At 32.6% G+C, this 16,774-nt stretch overlaps 2 protein-coding genes across 2 annotated transcripts; one reads left to right on the top strand and one right to left on the bottom strand.

Moving 5' to 3' along the window:
* On the top strand, nucleotides 1-1,554 carry LOC127806828 (probable aquaporin PIP2-5). Its single transcript, XM_052344359.1, has 3 exons — nucleotides 1-666; nucleotides 918-1,058; nucleotides 1,174-1,554. The coding sequence occupies exons 1-3, from the start codon at nucleotides 67-69 to the stop codon at nucleotides 1,291-1,293; spliced, it is 861 nt and encodes a 286-aa protein (XP_052200319.1). The 5' UTR covers nucleotides 1-66; the 3' UTR covers nucleotides 1,294-1,554.
* A 3,159-nt stretch (nucleotides 1,555-4,713) lies between these two features.
* Nucleotides 4,714-6,527, bottom strand: LOC127805616 (uncharacterized). Its single transcript, XM_052342366.1, has 5 exons — nucleotides 6,296-6,527; nucleotides 5,902-5,997; nucleotides 5,519-5,794; nucleotides 5,214-5,384; nucleotides 4,714-4,925 (listed from the first exon to the last, which is right to left on the bottom strand). The coding sequence occupies exons 1-5, from the start codon at nucleotides 6,525-6,527 to the stop codon at nucleotides 4,714-4,716; spliced, it is 987 nt and encodes a 328-aa protein (XP_052198326.1).
* Between the last annotated feature and the right edge of the window lie 10,247 nt (nucleotides 6,528-16,774).

Here is a 16,774-nt window from a genome sequence, read left to right as displayed (position 1 = left end):
TTCTCTCCACCCCACCACCAAACTAAGCCCTCTCTCTCTCTCTCTCTCTCTCTCTCTGTAATTGTGATGGCAAAGGACGTGGCGGAGCATGGGTCGTTCTCGTCGGGCAAGGACTACTGCGACCCGCCGCCGGTGCCTCTCGTCGACCCGGAGGAGCTGAAAAAGTGGTCCTTCTACAGGGCACTCATCGCTGAGTTCATAGCCACATTGCTCTTCCTCTACGTCTCAGTGCTCACCGTCATCGGCTACAAGAGCCAGACCGACCCCGCCACCAACGCCGACGCGTGCGGCGGCGTCGGCATTCTGGGCATCGCTTGGGCCTTCGGTGGAATGATCTTCGTGCTTGTCTACTGCACAGCCGGCATTTCCGGTGGCCATATAAATCCGGCTGTGACGTTCGGGCTGCTGTTAGCCAGGAAGGTGTCGCTGGTCCGGGCGATGATGTACATGGTGGCGCAGTGCCTGGGGGCCATAGCTGGGGTGGCGCTCGTCAAGACCTTCCAGGAGTCGTACTACCACCGGTACGGCGGTGGCGCCAACCAGCTCGCCAGCGGCTACAGCACCGGCACCGGGCTGGGTGCCGAAATCATCGGAACCTTTGTCCTCGTCTACACCGTCTTCTCCGCCACCGATCCCAAGAGGAAAGCCAGGGATTCCCATGTCCCAGTAAGCACCCCTTAATTAAAAACTAATAACCGTATTAGCATGAAAAGTTACAGTGATTTGCTCATTATTAGGGTTGAAACTTCTACGACACATGACCCTACTTATATTTGGTGGATTTGATTTGTGGATTTATTCATAAATTTACTCGATAATACTCAAAAGAATACTGGATTACCATTACACTATTAAGCAAACGTAGCTTTTATGGGTTCACAAGAAATTAAACAAGTGTGGACTTGATTAATATGAAGGTGTTGGCGCCACTTCCGATTGGATTTGCGGTGTTCATGGTTCACCTGGCCACGATTCCAGTGACCGGAACAGGCATCAATCCAGCCCGGAGCCTTGGAGCCGCAGTGATCTACAACGAAGCCGAGGCTTGGGACGACCAAGTAAGTATATATAATATATTATTATTTAATTCCCTCCTCGAACCCCTTCCTTTTGATACATAATAATGCTTATATTGATTAATTACTAATCAATTAATGAACTTTGGGCTTGCAGTGGATATTTTGGGTAGGACCGTTCGTAGGAGCAGCCATTGCAGCCTTCTACCACCAGTTCATCTTGAGGGCAGGAGCTGCGAAAGCTCTTGGGTCCTTCAGGAGCAGCTCCCATGTCTGAGATCGATTTCTTATTTAATTTAGTGGAAATGAAGAAGAAGAAGAAGAAGCACTCGGCAGGAATTAGATGCCATTTTCTCTCACTTTCTTTCTGTCATGTACTCTATTTTAAGATTCAAGTCTTAATGGAACAGGAAATGGAAAGCTTTTTAATTGTATCCCTTTTTGTTTCTCCTAGATTTATTAGGACTCTCTCTCTCTCTCTCTCTCTCTTGCTACCTATGAATGAATGTTATCAATTTAAGCGTGCCATCTTATATCATCATCATCTTCTTTTTCTTCCTGCTTTCTTCTCTTAAATCATTTCCTCCATGGACTATCACAACACACACACACACACACACACACACACACACATATATATATATATATATAGAGAGAGAGAGAGAGAGAGAGAGAGAGAGAGAGAGAGAGAGAGAAATTTCTCACGACATGAAGTGGCATATACTGAGTGTGTGTGTGTGTGTGGTATATATGTATTATACATACATATATAATATATATATATCCGAACTCTAAGATTTGAAGAGCATAAGACAATGGGTGGAAATGAAAAGAAATTTACCTGATTTCAAATATTAGAGATAAAATTTGATATTTTGTTATTCTTGTAAAGTGGTATATATATTATGTTAAATCCCAAATTTGACTTTACTGTTTGTTTCCTAGGGCCTAGGCCCAATGTTTAAAGGAGGGCCCAATAGATATCAGAGCTGGGCTAACTAACGCCAGCTCAAAGCAGGATACCGAGCGAGACTTGTTATTAAACACATTTCTAACCAGCTTGGAGGTACAGAACGGAAAAGAAATTAATATTTTCTGGAATTCACTACAAAAATATGTAATTTATTTGAGATTGGGAGATGCCCTAATTTAAGTCTTTGGGGTAGTGTGTGTGTGTGTGTGTGTACATATATATATCATTCGGCCTCTAAATAGAGATATAATATATTGGGACAACCCCTAAGCATATAGGCAAAACTAAAACATTAAAGAAAAAAAGCTGAATCTGTTGGGTTTTATGATAAGAGGGAGAAGGACACTTACTAGACAATAACTTCTAACTTGGGTGCAAGCGTACTCAATAAACTGTTAAGCATTAATCCGTATTTTCCCTAACATTAATTGTTGAGTTTGATTTTGAAGATGTTTTGATGATGAAAATTTAAATGAAAAACTTTAGTATACTTTTTTCATTGGGATGTTTTGATGATAAGATATGCTAAAATTTAAAGATTAATCAACTAACATATGAGTTTAATAGAATAATAATTTTTTAATCAAGTTAGAAAATATTTTAATTAAGTAATAAGTGCTGTACTCGACTAAGTATCCTTTTAATTGAGTAAAACTTGAATATTCAGGGGATTAATTAATTATATACTTGTTTTACTTGATTACTAGTTTTTCACCTGTGCGATGCACGGAAAATGAATTTACAAATGAAGATATAAAAATTATATGAACTTTAAATAAATATTGGAAACACCATAATTTAGTTTTATTAAATTGTAAATATCATAAGAAATAAAATTTATAATAAGATTAAATATTACAAATTCTGAAAAACTTATTTGAATATAACTTTTGCGGTTGAGTTTGTTTGTTCTCCTTCCTTATCATATATTAGTATCTTTAAACCATTATGATATTTTACTCTTAAGATTTAAAAAAGTTTTGATAATGACACAAAGTTATGAAAATCAATCTTTAAATCTAAAGAAATAAGCTTGAGTGTTTAATTTCAAGATCAATATCATTTTGATAATCTCAATTTGCTTTCAAAAGAAACAAAATTAAGAGAGTTCAATGATTAAAGATTTTTATGTTTGGAATCTCACTTATATCAATCAAGTGTTCTTCTACATGTTATTATCTTATTCTAAGTGAATAGTCAACTAAAAGTATTTAATCTATTGTTCATAGCATTTGTTGACTATGTTTCCTGTATCTGTCGACTATCAGTGTTTTTAATTTGCTTATGTCAACAAAAGCATTATCTCTGTCGACTACCAGTAAGTTTGTTTTTCATTTTTGTCAACTATGTCTTTGATCTGTTGACTAAGGCTTTGGCCCTGTCGACTATCTTGTGTTCATGTTAACTAATCATATGGTTTTGTTGACTAAGTATATTGATTTGTCGACTAACAGAATGTTTACTTCCAATATGTCGACTAATGATCTCATCCGTCGACTATGTTTCAATTTTGTGTTGTTTATCTGTTGACTAATTATTTTATCTGTCGACAGTTTGTTTATCAAATTATCACAGCAGCTAGTTTTTGGTACATTAAATACTTGCCCAACCACCCACAACGGTCTAATTTTTAAATTTATCCACCATCAACTATAAATAAGTGGTTGAAGATGCTTTGAAGTTTCTTGGAACATTTATTATTCAACGACCAAGCATTTAAGTGTCATCATGCTTTTAATTTTTCTCTCTCTCATTGTTATTATCTTTGTGAGGCTTTGTATCTAAATTGTAATATTCATTTCAAGCCTCTTATTTTCTAAAGAGAGAACTTGTAACTAAGAGTTTCCACTCTTAGATTCTCTTATCACATTGTTTTGAGTTTTTACCTAGTTGTAGCTAGAGGACCTACGAGTGTAGGAGGGTTGTAATTTTTCCTAGTTGTAGACTAGAGGACTTGTTTGTTTAAGTAAGGGGTTTTATAGTAAATCGTTTACAAAATCCTTAGTGAGAAGTTAAGGTAGTAGACTAGGTTTGAAAAGTCGAACCACTATAAATTGTTGTCCCTTATTATTGCTTTTATTTTTTTCTTTCACTTGCATTGCATTCTGGTTCTCACTCTCAATTTATTTTTACATTGCCTTATATCAAGAAATTTTGTAAACTCAAGTTATTTTTTTTAATAACCCAATTCACCCCCATTCTTGGGTGTTGGTGCCATTGCTACGTTTGTATCACATTCCGGCTTATACCTCTTGATACAGCTACGTATAACTGATCATGACTGAATATTGATTTTTCCAAATAAAATTCTACATGTAACAATGATTGCCCCTAACTTTTGTTGATGATCATAGCGTAGGATACAATCGAAGGAAATTGTTTCCTCTGAAACTTAAACAACAATCTTGAATCCGATGGAGTCAATGACATTCTTAGAATAAAGACCTTGTGTCCTGCATTATTTCTCGATAGAATTTTACCCTCTAGAACATGGTTTCCAAGTCTTGTGACAATAAGCCTTGTCTTGTTGCACAACCCTACGGAATGATCAATATTTTTCAGTAATATCACTGGAATTCCAACTTTCAAATTCAACTCAAGATTTGGCACCCCAAAACACCTAATACTGTTCAAAAATTCTGGTGAATGAAGATTTCCTAATAAATCAACATTTGTATCTGACCTCTAAGTTGTATCCGAACTTAAATAGGTCTTTCTTTCAGTTTAGTTTAGAGAAACCATATACTCGCTGATAGATTCGACGACATCAAGCGTCGACGCTAGTCTAACCCTTTCTTGCAAATATGATATATCATCAACATGGTCTGAGAAGCAAGGATATGTGCTCTCCATAACTGTTTCAAGCAAATTATCGGACCCATTTATTAGAATATCATCTGGTATTTCAATAGATGCATGATCATCGTTTCTACTATCTAGTGTTCCATCACCAATTTTCATAATCCAATTGGAAAAAAAATTCAATTCCATTGACTGATCATCAGAATCAAAACCTTGTAGCCTCATGTTCTTTATCAAATTCAATAGCTTGTAATGTCTCCATAGATATGAAGAATTAATAGTTGCAAGAGCAATGTCTTGTCTACTTCCTTTTGGGATAACTGACAAAATCTATCTAAAATCTCCACCGAACACCACTGTTTTTCCTCTAAAAGGTTGATCCTAGCTTAATGGATTGGTGAACCATAAAATATCCCTCATACTTTTGTCCAATGCCTCGAAGTAGAATTGGTTCATCATAGGTGCCTCGTCCCATATTATGATCTTTGACTTTGCTATCAACTCTGGGAGTGGACTCATTTGTTTGATATTGCACGTTGAATCTTCATTGGGGTTAAGAAGAATTGCAAACCTTGAGTGTGTTGTCCTATCGCCTGGCAAAAGAAGAGATGCTATGCCGCTAGATGCCACATTTAGTACTATTTCTCCATTTGATCGCAATCCAGTTAATAGAGTTTTCCAAAAAACGTTTTTCTGATCCGTTCATAGCTTTACACAAAGAATACACCTCCCTTATCAGCTTCTACAGAACGCATTAAAGTTTCATAAATATTTCTTTGTTCATCCTTCAATTTTTGCACAAAAACCTTGTGATCTTCTGCCAAAGCTTTCTTGTCATACCTAAGCTCATCCTGAATTAGCCTGTTTTCAGCAAACGATGCATCGACAATATAAGGAAACAACATTGATGGAAAATCATGAAGACTTCTTCCAGTGATCCTCAATATCTTCTCAATCTCCACGAGAGCGTAGTTTTTAGTTTTTTCATCGCTCAACTCCAAACCTATTTATTACCAAAAACAAATGAAAAAAAAATTATTGTCATGGGTTAAAAAATGATTAAAAAAATGTGCACACCAAAACCCTACAAAAAATATGATGAAATTTTACCTTGGTGGTTCAAAATGATTATTCGCTTGTATAGAATATCGTCCGAAAGAAATTGCCAATATTGTTTCCATACGTATTCAGGTCTTGCCAAAGATTCTGACATCAAGAGAGTTGCGAATAGATTCCTTAACGAATGTGTAGAACCCCAATGACTTGATTCAACTATGCCATCTACGTACTATTTTATCATCGTCAAGTAAACCGAGTGCATAGCAAGCATCTCAAAATGAAAAATATTGAACACCGTTCACACATTTAATTTCTTCATAACTCATAGGGCCTCGTACAATATTCAATAGAGTTATCAAGTAATACATTTTCTTGCAACCTGAAGGAACATAAGATACTCGACCTATTGAGAAACCACGCTGTCTAGGTTGTTATTCTCGTTAACCTTGCTTCCAAACAAATCTTGTTGGGAATTCTACATATGTGAGGTCTTTTGCATCACTGTACTTCTTATTTGCATCCATCCATGCAGTGAACATGCTATGCTTTACAATAGGACGACTTAATACATCATTTATTGGATCCAAATCTGAAAAAATAACATTCTGTTCGTCAGGAAGATGAAATGACAATCTCTCAACTGGTGGATCTTTGTAGTGAATGTCAAATCCAAACATTCTTCAAACAGTTCCGCATAGGAAAATATATCTGCAATCGTAATACATATTTATCTCATTAATCTTGTTATCAGCATTTCCATCGTTGACACTCTAATAAAAACTTACAGTAACTCGATCGTGTCCCTTATTTACATACTTGAAAAGATATCTAATTGATCTTGATTGATTGCACCATTCCACGTTAATGTGAGCACCATATTTCAATAGCAAGTACCGGTTATGGGGAACCATATATCGATTATTGATCAAGTTCAAGAATGTTAATCAATTAAGTGATATATTAGTTGAGTAACTATATTCATTAATTGAGTAATAAATATGAGACAAAACAACAAGTCTTTGTACTTGTATCATTTATCTACTAAGAAGTTGATATTAATCAAGTAACTTTATACTTATGTAGTGTTTGTTAAAATGAACAACATAAGATTGTATCAAGATAAAATTAGAATATTTTCTAGATCAATATATGAAATGATCAAGATAAATGTGGGAAACATTTCAAGATTTTTATAAGACTTTTTATTATTATTTTTTTGGAATGCGTTGGCATACATATGGGTCATTTTTTTTATTTGTAAGGTCCAAAATAAATTTATCTAAAGGGAGGAAGAGATAAATTTATCTGAATAATTTCAGAAAAAAAGTCACGTGATTTTTTTTTCAAAGGTTATCAGATAAATTTAACAAACATAATAAAAAATATTTTTATCTGAAATATTTTTCATATCTCATTTTTTCCAGCTCATATCTTGGTTAACAAACACTACCTTAATCAAGTAACTAAGTGTTTTAGTAGAGTAAAAATTATTAGACAAAGTGTTAGTGTTTGTACTTGAATTATTAATCGACTAAGTGCAATTTGTATTCAAGTAATGTCATATATTAATCAAGTATCAGAATTAATTTAAAGAGTAACAAATTCAAAATTACAAGTGATAGAAATGTTAACCGACTAAGATATATTTTTAATCAAATAATATTATTCTTTAGTTGAGTAACAAATATTTAAGTCGAGTAATGACTAATGTAACTAATAATTTTATTTGAGTAAGATTATTTAGCAGTTGAGTAATGTGCACGTTTAATCAATCAACTTTTAAGATTACTTGAGTAACTATGAGTCTCACTCAAGTAATACAATGCTTACTCGACTAATTCTATATTAAATTTCAAAAATATAGCTATTATAAATAATATTAAATGTGCATAATTTTTTATTTCAGACACTCAGTTCATTATTAAATGATGTCTAAACTATCTTTCATGAATATTAACTATATTTGAACTTCAATGACATATTCTAATCTTTAGAATGAAAATAAATAGAAATATCTTTCATGTTGCAGGACTTAAAAGTCTTTCATCCTCTAAACAACTCAAAAAGTGTATTGAAGAAACCAATACTATAAATATCCATAACATGCACAAGTTCAACTTAGCAACTCTAATAAAGAATTTTTCTGAGTAAAATGGGAAAGAAAGAAAGAAAAAAACTCAGTTAAAAGTAAATTCATTCTTTCTTCAAATTTACAAGTGATCTCACACCGAAAGAGTGAAGTGTTTTTATTTTCTATCTTTATACTCTTTGTGTATTTCTCTAAATACATATTGTTCTTTCCTTCATATTTTTAGAGAGTTATTCATTGTGTGACCCTCTACTCCACATTTGTTTGAGAATTGTTCTCTCCATGAGTTTTTGCTCAATAATTTCCTCCAACAAATTTATGTAAGAGTTAATGCCTTATCCCTCTAAAAGATTTATAAAACTTCTACCTTAGTCTTATAAAAACTATTCTAAAATTATAAGTAAACTTGTTAAAAGATATTGTAAAGGTTATAACTAAACTTTGAAAAGCTATAATTGTGGATTGTTGAAAGTCATGAAAAGTCAAAATAGTATAGTAGACCAAGTTGTGTCAAATTACTATAAATTGTGTGTATTGTCTCTTGCATATTCTTTTATATTTAATTTTCATATTCTATGCACTTTTCAGCATTGATTTTAAAGTTATAAAAGTCATAGCATTTTTCAATCTATGCTCATAGCATTGTTTTCAAACCCATCAAGAAATTTAAAACAATTTTTATATAAAACTTATATCAAACACTAAAAATTTTAAAACACCTAATTGACTTACACTTCCAACTGTTATTTTCATTAATGCTTGTAACCTAACTTGAATAAGTGGTCATTGGACCGAAAGCCCAATAACTAGGCCCAGATAAACACACCCACACCATGCCGTGAATGTGGGCTCCATCTTGCAATTGCTCAAAAGTTGGGTTTGGATGACTAGACTTGTTTAGCTTAGATTTGTACTTGGAATAATCGTAAATAATTAATTTAAAATTTAAAATTAAAACAGTTGTATGTAAAGTTTTACTATTTGAAATTTAAGTGTTTGAAAAATTAATTATACATAAGAATTTAAAATTCAATCATTCTAATAATTGCAAAAACAAAATGTGAAAAAAAATAAAAATTAATTATATTAACAAAATTTGTACTCGTAACTTCTACTAAAATAGTAATTATTTTCTTAAATAACTTTATCATTGCACTAAGACTCATTTTATTTATTTATTTTTTAAAAACTTCAAAAATAAATTGAATAGTTAAATGTCACTTGATAAATTTTTGTTTTAAATTTTTTACTTTTTGTTAGAAATAATGAAACAAATAAATCATTAAATTAAAACAGACTTACCTGGTTGCACAGAGAAGATATGATCAACGAGTTGAATCTCTGGTATGAAACGAAATCAGGGTAGAAATCGTTTGTTTCCACGACCTAAATGCCTCGCACACATGGAGAGTTTTTCACACTTCCGAAGAGAGATATGAGAGATTTTTTTCATAGTAAAAAATAAGACTGTCCACTTCCTCCATGAAGGAAAAGGGTTTAACTGTCGTTGGTAGTTTCTTTTGCAACCGCACACCATGGTTGCAGATCCAAAAGCAACGGAACATAGCGGTTGCAGATCCAGAACTCATTGTGGGTGGATCTATCAAGATACATAACCTGGATTTACTTCATCTCTCACTCGCACATAATGGGTTCACATACCTATATACTCTTATTTCTCTATGTGTCCTATATAGACAAATAGGTCGTGCGACCATCATACTCTTTTCTCGAAAGCTCGTTGCTATACAACTGTTAAGTGTATATAATAGCTCCATTATTCAAGTAGAGTCTGTATGCTATACCCCAGAACTATCAAGTCACATTTATTCATATTTAGATTTTAATTTGATTTATCACTTTTCAATAAAATCTGTATTCACAATTATAATTCAACGGATAATTATAATTGGTTGACCTGTGAATACACCCAAATGTGACACTCAGTTAGACTTTTCTTCTTTTTGAAATCTTTCCATCATAATTCAATTGCTTTTCCATACTCTATTCGACGGGATCATATATGGTTTTTGGTAGCATTCTAAGATAGCTGTACTGAATCATAACTTCAAGAAACAGTTAAAGGTCAAAGGGTATTTTATGAGATCATTGTGACCTCAAGGGTCTCACATAACTAAAAAAAAAAAAAAAAAAGAAGAGATCCATATCTTTTGTTACCTTATTTTAGTCGAACTTTGCATACATGGTATGAAACACGTGCTACAGTATTATTCTCCTTTCCCCATGGAGTGTATGCCTCATTTTATATAAATACCGTACAAGTGATAGTTCAGATACACTCAATATCTAACTTGAGTCCACAACTCTACTTTTCATATATCTATTAAGCAAAACTTTCACCTGGCATTCTTAAACAAGTAAGGTGAGAAACAAATCTTCACCATTTGACTATCCTTTATAGTCTCATCTTGATAACTCATCAAGGTGATTTTGTTTTAAGCTTGAGCTCTCATTAGCTTGCCTTTGTGATACGCTTAAAACTTATCTTTCATCTATGCACCACTTAGTCATAGATGTGATTGCTTGTGTGAGAAAGTCAACCATCTGTCCGACATACCTTTAATTATTGCACTCAATAATATGCACGAAGCATTGTACTTAGCATTATGCACGAAGCATTGTATATATGTGTAGGCATTATAAATTTGTGTATTAAACACAATTGACATTAATAAAAAAAATAACATGAATAATTTATTGACAGAAATTGGGGAAATAATAATATTATATATTAATGTTCACAAAGCAAAAAAAATATTTAACATCTACGCATTCCCAAGGATTTAACATGACTTTGAAATAAATCTCTTAGAATGGGTTTTGTGAATGGATCTGTTATCATTTTGTGTGTAGAGATATACTCCAAGTGCACCTCTTTTTGTGCAATAATATCTCTCACAAAATTATATCTTGTGTCAATATATTTGGTCTTCGAATGATATTTGGGATCCCTAATGAATGCTATTGTAGCTTGACTATCGCAATTCACAATAATAGAATTTGACAAATTATTCACAATTCCCAAGTGGTTCAGAAACCTCTTCAACCAAACAGCTTCTTGTACTGCAACTGATAATGCTACAAACTCATCTTCCATGGTAGACAAAGCCACACAAGTTTGTTTCTTGCTATTCCAAGAGATAGCTCCATTGCCAAGTAGAAAAGCATATCCAGAGGTAGATTTCCTTTCATCTAAATCTCATCCCTAATCAGCATTAGTATATCCCTCAAGGTACAGATCTTTTTCTTGATAACAGAGGGAATAATCCACTGTACCATTTAGGTACCTCATTATCTTTTTTACGACTTTCTAATGGGGTTGGCCTGGGTTTGACTGATATCTACTTACCATGCCAACTGGATAGCAAATATCTGGTCTTGTGCACATCATAGCATACATAAGACTATCCACGACATTAAAATAAGGAACTCTAACCATCTGTTCCTTTTCTTGTGGAGTTTTAGGACATATATTTCTAGTTAAGCCTTCGCCTTTAGCAATTGGAGTATTTAGAGGCTTCCAATCTTGCATATGAAATCGTTTAAGAATCTTTTGAATATATGGCTCTTAAGAAAGAGCTAACAATTTCTTTGAACGATTTCTCTTAATCTTAATACCAAGAATATATGCTGCTTTGCCTAAGTCCTTCATCTCGAAATTGGAGGACAACAACCATGATTTGATATTCAAAAAATACTCCTTATCATTCACAGCCAAAAGTATGTCATCAACATAAAAAGATAACATTACAAACTTATCGTTAGATCTTTTAATATACATACAATGGTCCTCATCAATCATTTGAAAATCACATGAGATAATTGATTGATGAAACCTTAAGTATCACTGTCTAGAAGATTGTTTCAATCCATAAGTGGATCTCATAAGTCTGCACACTTTGTGCTCTTGACCCTCTTTTATGAAACATTTGGGTTGTTTTATATAAATTTCTTCTTCCAGTTCGCCATTTAGAAATGTCATTTTTAGTTCCATTTGATGTAATTCCAAATCTAAACTGGCCACTATTGGTAGGATAAGTTGTATAGAGGTAAATCTTACAATAGGAGAAAAAGTTTCTTCATAGTCAACTCTTTTCTGTTGAGTATATCCCTTGGCTACTAGACGTGCCTTATATCTCTTAATGGATCCATCAGCTTTGCGCTTGATTTTCAGAACTCATTTATTTCCAATAGCCTTGTGATCCTTTGGAAGATCAACCAATGTCTAAACTTGGTTTAATTTCATTGAGTCAATTTCTTCTTCCATTGCCTTTTGCCATTTTTCTTTAGTAGGTCCAGAAAGAGCCTCTTCGACATAATTAGGTTATTCCTCATCTTGTAGGGCAATTAGAAAAAGCTTCACGTTCAACATCGAAACGACGCCCAGGTATGTGTCCACAACTACCTTTTCTAATTTGAGATTCACATGAAATAGATTCAAGAACTCTCGTCTCCCTCCCACTTGGATCAGATCCCTAGGTACATTTTCAGGTAAATGTACTAGATGATTTTGAACAATGGAATCGTCCCAATCCTCAATTTCATAAAGAGACAAATTCTGATTTATCTCTCCCCTGTTAGGAAACTCATTTTCTAAGAAAAAAACATCCCGAGATTCAAACTTGGTAACACTCTCACTTGCCTAATCACCACTAAAAACATATCCCTTTGAGTGTGCCGTGTATCTTACAAATATACTTTTTTTGCCTCTTGGACCCAACTTTCCATGTTTGTGAGAAGGATCATGAACATAGGTTGCACATTCCCAAGGTCTCAAATGACTTAGATCAGGTTTCCTTCCACTCCATAACTCATATGGGGTAGAAGATATAGATTTGGAAGGTACTAAATTGAGTAGATAGGCAGCTGTCAACAATGCATCACCACAATAAGTGATTGACAACTTTACCCCTGCCATCATTGACCTAACCATTTTTACAAGAGTTCTATTTCTTCTTCTCGCAACACCATTTTGTTGTGGAGTATACAGAATGGTCAATTGTCTCTCAATTCATTTTTCATCATACAACAATTTAAATTGTTCAGACAAATAGTTGCAACCCCTATCGGTTCTTAATGCTTTAACTTTTCTGTCTAATTGATTTTTTACTAAATTCAAATATCTTTTGAAGCACTCTAAACCTTATGACTTGTGAGAAATCAAATAGACAGCCAAAATAAATATAGTCATCAATGAAAGTAATGAAATAAACACTTTCATGCCTGGCCCTAACATTCATTGGACCACATATGTCGGAGTGAATTAAATGCAATGGATATTAAGCTTTAATCGCTTTGCCAAATGGTTTTCTTGCCATTTTACTTACCAGACAACTTTCAAAAGTTGGTAGATTCACTTTTGCAACTTGGCCCAATAAGCCTTCTTTTGCTAATCTATCCAATCTATGTTGTCCTATATGGCCTAATCTTGCATGCTATATATTTTATTCTTCATGCGAATTTCTAGAAGAAGTAATGAGGGAAAAATTGATATTTTGTAATTTGATACATGAAGCATAATCTACATCAAGTACAATTAAACCATTTTACAAATTACCACAACCATAATATATTGAATTTAAAAATAGTTCAAACAATGTGTCATGGAAATACAAAGCAAAGCCATAACTAAGAAGAATAGGTACAGAAACAAGATTTCGTCATATTTTTTGTGCAAACAATACATCATATAAATATAAGGTTTGACCACCACGCATACATAACTTATAGCTACAAATGCCTTTAACTTCAACTCTTGTATTATTTTTCACATAGATCCACTTAGTTCCACATGGTATTCGACGATATTCCACAAAGGAACTTCTGTCTCTTGCTACATGGTCTGTGGCTCCCGAATCAACAGTTCACGAAGCATTAGATTCAGTCAAGAGTATTGAACTCAAAACATATATAGTATTTGAAAATATATTTAGGACCTGTTCCTTTTTTGGTTCATTGCAGCCACGTGCAAAGTGGCCCTTATTGCCATAATAATAACACTTTGCATTCGCCATGTTCTTCTTTTTGAAGGGATTGTGAGCTGATCCCTTACCCTTGCCATGGTGACTCTCAAAATTTTCAAAACGAGCACCTTTGCCTTTCTTTGGAACATTTTTCACTTTCTTTCCTTTGTAAGAAAACATAAGCTTAAACTTGAGAGTTCATTTGGAGTTATATGCCATCATATAGACATCAGTATTAGGTCTAGAGGCCTCATTGCAGTCATCCTCTAACTCCAAATGGCGTGAAGCATCGACCATTGTCTTTATGTTCACGTTATGAGTAAGGTAAATTTTCATATGTTCCTAGTTGTGGGATAGGGATCTGATAACAGCTTGCACTTGCTGTTCATTAGCGAGGTTCACACCAGCATCTTTGAGTTCATTGACCATATTGGTTATCTCTCGAAGATGCTTCCTCATGTTGTGGTTTGGGCATTTTTTTTAGGTATCAAACTTGATAGTTAGTTTCCTTACCTTTGCAACTAAAGTCGCCCCAAACTACTCTTTAAGAGCATTCCACATTTCATGTGCCAACTCATACTTTCTGAATTCTCGCATAATATAATTCTCCATACTGCTAAGCAACGTAATGCAAGCAGTGGAGTTTTTTTTCTTCTAGGTGTTATAAGCCTCTCTATCTCTCCTATGTTATGCAGTGGTTCCTTTAGCAGGTTCCACCATTGCTTGACTTAGAGCTTCTATTGACTCTTATTCCTTAATGATATACTGGATTTTCATATCCTTCATAATTATCCCCATTCAATTTTTTGCCTTTTATTAAATCAGCAATTATTTTCTTTGAAAAAGCCATTGTCGAGGATAATCTACACAAAATTCATTTCATTAATGCCATGCCTTACACACATTTACTAAATAAAATTAATAATAAATATTCAACTGGATACAAGGTCGAAAGTTCACTATGTTCCTAATTATCACCCATATTCCAATTGTCCAACTATTGAAAATTTTATTTTTCTTTACCCCCAAAACAAATTTTGAGAACATTAAATTCCACTTATTAAGGAATTATTAAAATATATTTAATCACAAAGATTAAATAACTAATACTTGAGCATGCATATTTAATCACAAAGATTGAATAATTAACATTAAGATATGCACATTTAATCATAAAGATTAAATAATTAACATAATTCATTTCATAAAATAAAATAAAAAATACATAGTTTAGAACTTTGCTACAAAAGTAAAAATAAACTAGATACATGGATTGAGCAACATATTACTCAATAATTCTAGTCATACGAGGAATTGCATGAATGACATCACCGAAAATGACTTTAGGAGTCCTTTAAGCAATATCACTAACAATATCAATTGGTAAGCTACTTGGATATAAAGCCATTATAATTTATGTTCTTCTATATGTATTTAAGAAGAAACACAATATCTCACAAAAACTTAGATGACTATATTCCCACATACTAGCTATTAATTCCTTGCATGTGGCAACAACGTGGTAAACAAATATTGATATTGTCCTTCAGTCCATAACTGCCTATAGTCGATAAATATATGTTCTTGCATCATGTCACCCTATAGTGATGATGTGTTCATGTATATTTTGCCCTTCCATTATCTGATAGTCATTTAGCTGCCTTTTCATAATAAAATGTATGTTATGAACACATCCACTTATGGTTAACTAATAACTTCAAAACAAATGCCACAATAAAGTATTTATTATTAACTAATAATAGTATTTATTTTATTTTATTGTTAACTAATAACAATAAACATTTTATGAATTAAATTATCATAAAAATAATTTAGATTTTTTTTTTTACTTAACAGTTGTGCCCAGCAACACATCCAAACAAACCCTTAAGGCCAAAAAAGTTTTTTGTAAAATAGAGATAGCCAAACAAGGCCTTAAATTCAATTTTAACTCTACACATCGTAAGTTCAATTGCAAGTACAATATGAGTATTCTAATTTGAATTTGCATTTCAATTTACTTGCATTTCATTCCAATTTTACTTTAATTTGCATTTCACTTCAATTTCAAGTAAAGCACATCTTCTCTCTCTTAGGTTGAAGCAGAGATGTACAAAGACTCTGTTATCTCTTTAATTATTTTCATTTTCACTACAAAAATTGGATTTTTTGCAGCGATTTTCAAAACCGTCACAAAATATGGTATTTTGCGGCTGTTTTTCAACCGCCGCAAAATATGTTTTTTACAGCGGTTTGTCCAATATTTTGCTGCGATTCCGAAAAATCGTCACAAAATTAATTAATTAAAATTATAAAATTAAATTTAGCGGTGGTTTTCCGCCACTAAACTAACTAATAAAAAAATAAAAAATTAAATTTAGCAACAGTTTTCTCAAAATCGTCACAAAATTAAATAATAAAAAAATCAAAAATTAAATTTACCAACGATTTTGTCGAAACCGTCGCAAAATTCAATAATAAAAAAATCAAAAAAAATTAAATTTAGCGGCGATTTTGTCTAAACCGTCGCAAAATTAAATAATAAAAAAATCAAAACTTAAATTTAGTAGTGGTTTTGTCGAAATTGCCGCAAAATTCAATAATAAAAAAAATAAAAAATAAAATTTCGCGGCAGTTTTAAAAAACTGCAGCAAAATTCAATAATAAAAAAATAAAAAATTTAATTTAAAAAAAATTAATAATTTAAAAATTAAATTAAATTAAATTATAAAAAATAATTTATTTTTTTTATTTTTTAATCAATTAATTAATTTATATCAATTAATTTATTTAATTTCATTCAATTAAATTAAATAATTTATTTATTTTAAATTTATCAATTAATTAATTT

Source organism: Diospyros lotus, chromosome 7 (genome assembly GCF_014633365.1).
Source record: "Diospyros lotus cultivar Yz01 chromosome 7, ASM1463336v1, whole genome shotgun sequence".
NCBI lineage: Eukaryota > Viridiplantae > Streptophyta > Magnoliopsida > Ericales > Ebenaceae > Diospyros > Diospyros lotus.
The sequence above is the reverse complement of the archived record's forward strand: the minus strand, read 5'-3'. Positions and strand labels throughout refer to the sequence as shown.

Excerpts from the sequence above, each read along its gene's own strand:
- LOC127806828 (XM_052344359.1), top strand. The coding sequence starts at position 67 with ATGGCAAAGGACGTGGCGGAGCATGGGTCGTTCTCGTCGGGCAAGGAC. Across the intron at positions 667-917 it reads CCAGGGATTCCCATGTCCCA|GTGTTGGCGCCACTTCCGAT; the intron begins GTAAGCACCCCT and ends ATTAATATGAAG. Across the intron at positions 1,059-1,173 it reads CCGAGGCTTGGGACGACCAA|TGGATATTTTGGGTAGGACC; the intron begins GTAAGTATATAT and ends TTGGGCTTGCAG.
- LOC127805616 (XM_052342366.1), bottom strand. The coding sequence starts at position 6,527 with ATGTTTGGATTTGACATTCACTACAAAGATCCACCAGTTGAGAGATTG. Across the intron at positions 5,795-5,901 it reads AATCATTTTGAACCACCAAG|GTTTGGAGTTGAGCGATGAA; the intron begins GTAAAATTTCAT and ends GGTAATAAATAG. Across the intron at positions 4,926-5,213 it reads CTTCGAGGCATTGGACAAAA|ATAGTAGAAACGATGATCAT; the intron begins GTATGAGGGATA and ends ATGGAACACTAG.